The 5,370-nt window shown below is 30.1% G+C and overlaps 1 protein-coding gene across 1 annotated transcript; it reads left to right on the plus strand.

The window, feature by feature from the left end:
* On the plus strand, positions 1-1,384 carry LOC129295688 (zinc finger protein ZAT4-like). Its single transcript, XM_054934233.1, is given in 2 exon segments — positions 1-1,080; positions 1,083-1,384. Coding segments are annotated over 2 exon segments (1,101 nt in total). The 5' UTR covers positions 1-74; the 3' UTR covers positions 1,178-1,384.
* The last annotated feature ends 3,986 nt before the right edge of the window (positions 1,385-5,370 follow it).

Genomic DNA, 5,370 nt, shown 5'->3' on the forward strand with positions numbered 1-5,370 from the left:
TCAGAAAGAAGAACAAACAGAGTATTCGCTCTCTGTTTTGCGTTCGCCGTGTCTGACTCTGATCTTCTTGCTTCATGGACAAGCGTGAGTGCAAGCTTTGCTTCAAAACCTTCGCTAATGGCAGAGCTCTGGGAGGTCACATGAGGTCTCACATGAAGAAGCTTCCACTACCTTCCAAACCAGAGGAATCTCGATCACCTTCTCCTACCTTACTGAGTTTCGAGGCTGACCCGCCTTCTTCTTCTTCTTCTTCGTCTGAAGATGAAGGAGACAACGGTCTGAGCTATGGTGTAAGAGAGAATCCAAAGAGAAGCCTTCGAGCTGTAGATCCTGAGTTTTCGTTCGTTGTGGATACTAATGGCTCTGTGATCCTCCAAGACAGAGAGAGCGAGACGGAGACCGAGTCATCGAAGAAGACAACTCGAAAACGATCCAAACGTGCTTGGAGACTCGGTAGTTTCGATGGTGATGATTACTACAGTCACAAGAAAATTCAGAAACAAGAAACCGTGGAAATGCTCAAATCGAACGAATTGTGTAAGACCGAGTCGTGGATTGCGGAGGCTGAACCGGCGAGTTCGATCTCCGATACGACCACCGAAGAAGACGTCGCCTACTGCCTTATGATGCTTTCTAGAGACAAATGGAAGGGACAAAACGATCTGAAAGACCAAGACGACGTCGCGGGGGAAGACGACGACGAAGAAGAAGACGATGGTGATGAATCCGAGGGGGCTCTCAAACCGTCGAAATCCAGAGTTCGTGGGAAGTACACGTGCGAGACTTGCAAGAAGGTGTTTCGATCTTATCAAGCACTTGGTGGTCACAGAGCTAGTCACAAGAAGATCAAAGTGGAGCTCGAGAATCATAATAATGATGGAGGCACATCATCTTCTTCAATGATCGATAAGAAAATTCACGAATGCCCTATCTGTTTCAGAGTGTTCTCTTCGGGTCAGGCTCTTGGAGGACACAAGAGGACCCATCTCACTGGTTCTTCGACATTACCGACTCGAGCTTCCACCAAATTAGTTGAAAATTTCATAGACCTCAATCTTCCTGCTCCAACCGATGAAGACGATATGTCAGCAAGATCGACAATTCTGGAGTTTCAGATGCAGAATTCGTCCTCGATCGCATCAGACAGTGGAGAAGTTTCGGTGCGCTAGCACTTTGATTTCTTCAAAGGTAAAAACTAAAAGTTTTGGTCAAATTTTCTGTATAATTTTATATAACTTATATGCTCAGCTTTTTACTCTTTCTTTCCCGAATTTTAACTTGTAATTCGGTTCTCTTAAATTACCATGCTTTGTTTCTGTAACAAATGACTTTTAGCATCCATTAATGGAGGAACCCAACTATTATGCTTAGGGTTGTTAGTTAATTACCGTTTTTTTTTTTTTGGTTTAGGGTTGCTACTTTGTTAGTTGTATTCGAACTTTAATTTTTTACAGTTTAAAGAACATGAGATGATGAAATTTTTCTGTATTTTTGGTTTTATTATCTATTTTCTTTTCTCCACTATGCAAAACAATTGCGAAGCATGCGTGTTTTAGTGGACGCTGTTTTAGAATATTAAATAAGAAAGTTATTAAATGTAGAAGTCGCTCTCAGAGGAAGTCGATCAACCTCTGTCAGAAACTAACTTCTACTTTTTTTAGTTCCTTTTTATTGACTAATGTTTTTGTTTTAAATATTATATAAAAATTTAAAAATAATTTTTTGTTGATTTTAATTTTTGGAAATGATTCCATTTGAACGTTATTTCAATTAACCATTTTACTTCTCTGTGCAATTCAAGGAGAGGAATTTTCCTTATTGTTTTGATCATCAAATTGTTTTTTTGAAGAGGGATAAGAAAATATATTCCTATGTACACTTTTCTAGCTTTCCAGTTAGATCAGAACCAGAAGAGACTAATCAAAGATTTGAATCTGATTTTCATGACATTTTCTGGTCAAAAATTTTATTTTCATGAGATTTAATGAAGGTTTTTTTCCACACAAAAAAAATTGCGGACTCTCATGGTCTGGGCACAAATGATGTGTCTTTGAGACTTTGACCAAACGGAAATAAGTAAATTAGAATTTTTTAAGATATGGAATATGTAAATTACCTGAAATGCGATAAATAGGTTCCAGAAACAACCTCAATGTCAATACTTAATATAAAATAAAGTGGCATCCCACATTTTTTCTCGTTGCTGATAGATTAATTTGACCAAGTTTTGAGTTGGATCTGACTTTTGTTTTGGAAAAATAATAATCATATCTTAGATCTTAATTATGCTAAAACATTTTATTATAAGTGTTTAAGAATAGTGGTAATTATTTTTAATTTGAAAAATATAAAATTTTATATATTAGAGAAACGACAAAGACATGGTTAATAGAAAAATTGAATTAATTTCTGACAGTTTTTCTTCCTTTTTTTAACTGAAACTTTCGTGTTGTTATCAGTAAATTAATTTATTATAAAATTTTAAAGTCTAAGAATGAAATTGAATCCAATTCTAGAAATAGTTTGACAGATAATTTACTCAAATTGTTATTATTTTTTCAATATCATAGATTCAACCTAACTTCTGCTCTTACAATGCACATTATAAATTTAAAAAGTTAAAAAAAACTAATATACTTTTTGTTTTATATATCACCTGATTTAATCACTCATTAAGCTGGTAATTGACTTTGTGAAGTTGAATATGAATTATGAAACACTTCCTTATTTCAAGGGAATGATATGATATGATAAGATAGGAATTTTGGTGTGCATGTTTTGTTGGTTTTGTAGTGCTTGGGGGTTGTATTTTATTATTGTGGCTTTGTCAAATTGGTCCATAATGGAAGGCACTGTTGAGTTTTAGACTTTATAGGAGAGGGCTCACATTTTTGTTTGAAATAAAATCTGACTGTTCAACAACTTTACCCATTGAATTAATAAATTTTAATATTAATTTAATAAATGTACTATAAATATGGAAGTTGGTAGCTTCAAATTGTTGGCATGGCTTTAGTGGTTGTGAGAGTAGGACACTAACTCTACCATTTATTGCACTGTTTTTATATCAAACTTGAGTGCATCAGAATATTAAGAGTTTGTTAGTAGTACACTTTCTTTTTATAGAGTTTTCATATTTTACATGGATATAATTTTATTTTATTTCACGTAATTTATTTTTAAATTTTGAGTACAACTATTTTAAATAATTTTTTAATGTTTAATAGAGCTGAAATTTTAAAATTTATTTGCAATGACTTTTATTTTGAAGAAAATATGATAGAATCTGGAACTTTATTTTAAATTGAATGCAAAAATTTTCTTAAATATTTTTTCTTAAACTTTATTTTAGCATTGATTTGAATTTTTTTAAAAAAAAATTGTATCTTTCTTGTTTACCACGTTTGAACCCAATCTTTAATATCTGACCTAGTTAACTTCATATGATTCTACCTAAAATAACATTTGGAATAGTTAAAATTTTTAAATAAAAAATATTTTTGTAGATGTAGAAAAAATTAAAATTATATATATATTTTTGAAAACGGAAAAAGAATACATCAATTCATGAAGTTAGCAAATGAAAAAAAAAAAAAAAGTCCACGGCTAATTGTTTTAGTAGTAGTGTCACTTCCTTGCTTAGAAGTGGCATTGACATGTTTGTGTGCATGCATGGGTGATATGTGAATTATAATTTTCTATGAGAAAGGACTAAGTTAAAAATAATTTTTAACAAAAAAAATAAAACAAAAGAAAATAAAAGTTGGTCATTGTAATTTGGGTATATTGAAAATAAATACAGTTTCCTTCAAACATATATACTAAAAATTAGAAATTAGAAATTTCAAATCAAGCTCAATATTTGCATTTTTTTTATAAAAAATTCAGAGAATACCTTTTCAACTTGATGGTATAAATGCCTAAAAGAATTTAATGTACTTAGAAAATTACCATGATATCAGTAGCTTCTCTATTTGCCCAAATATTCCTCACTTTGGAATCTTCTGCTTATGGAAGAAAAGTGTTCTAATTAGTTTTGAAAAAATATCCACAAACATTCTGAATTGAAGATATTTATATTAAAAGATATAAAATAAAAATGGTCAGTAAATAAATTCTGAACTATAAAGAGGCTTCTTAAATGTTAAAATTTTAATATGATAATATCTAAAAATAATTTAAAATTTAAAATTATTATAAACATCGTGAATTTAAATGTCCAGACCAGAATTGTAAGCCATGTGCCTTTCTCAAATCTTGTAGGGTGGGCCATCCACTTTTTTTTTCTGCATTTGGTCAAACTTGTTGTACAAATATTCTCTAAAATGCCAATAAATATATTCCCGCATCAATTTAAGATCGATTTACGGAGAATTTTTAAAATGAAATTTGGAGGGAAAAAGTAAATAGAAAATGTCGAAAAATTGGAAGATTCCACTCTCACAAACAGTGAGACTATTAAAAAACATTGAATTCTCACTAGGTTGCAATACTTGTGAAGAAAAATTTGATTCTTTTATAACTAATTAAAAACACACACACGCAACCTCAGTCAAATATATACTCTTTTATTTAAAAATATAAAATATTTTTTAAGAAGTTAAATATTTAAAAGTATAAAGTATTTTTAGTTTTTTAAGGTGTAATCATTATCTTTTTTTTAAGTGTTTTTATTAGTGAATGCCTTTATATTTATTGTAAGGTGTTTAATAAGGATAAATATGAAAAGATAGAGTTAGTTTAAAAGTAGATAATTACTTTAATCAAGGAGTAATAATTCGATTAAAGATATTTTATATTTTAAAAGGGGAGGATTATATGTTATACCAATTTATGCAATGGTGATATAGATAATTATGGTAATTAAAATGCAGAAACTACCAATTTAGATATACTTAGTGGAGATTTACCTTTTCTATTGGGATTGGTTAATAAAAAATATTACTCACAAAAATGTAGAAAATGAGTAATAATTTTAAGATTTTCTTAGATGAAAAAAAGTTGTTTTATAAAAAAACCAACGGAAATAAAAACTTACTAATATGATAATCTTATTAAATTATGATAATCTTACTAATATAATAAAACTATAATTATTTAATTTAATTGTAGCAAGGAGTACTTTTTATTTTTTCAGCAAGTATTTTAAGTTTAAATGTTTACTTCTGAATAGGCGAATGTGAGTGGGTAGAAAAAAATCTATCATTAAAAAGAAGAAAAAAAAAAAAGAATAGCTTTTAGCTTTTTCTTTTTGAGTTGATAACCTTGTGATGAGCTTCCAAGCAAACAAGCATCTTAATCATTTTAAAAGGCGAAAATGTCCACTCCAAGAAAGAGCCAACTCAATATGATAGATTCACAAAGTCATCT

The sequence above is a fragment of the Prosopis cineraria genome, unplaced genomic scaffold (genome assembly GCF_029017545.1).
Source record: "Prosopis cineraria cultivar Desert tree isolate PC_DT_omini unplaced genomic scaffold, ASM2901754v1 PC167, whole genome shotgun sequence".
Lineage (NCBI taxonomy): Eukaryota > Viridiplantae > Streptophyta > Magnoliopsida > Fabales > Fabaceae > Prosopis > Prosopis cineraria.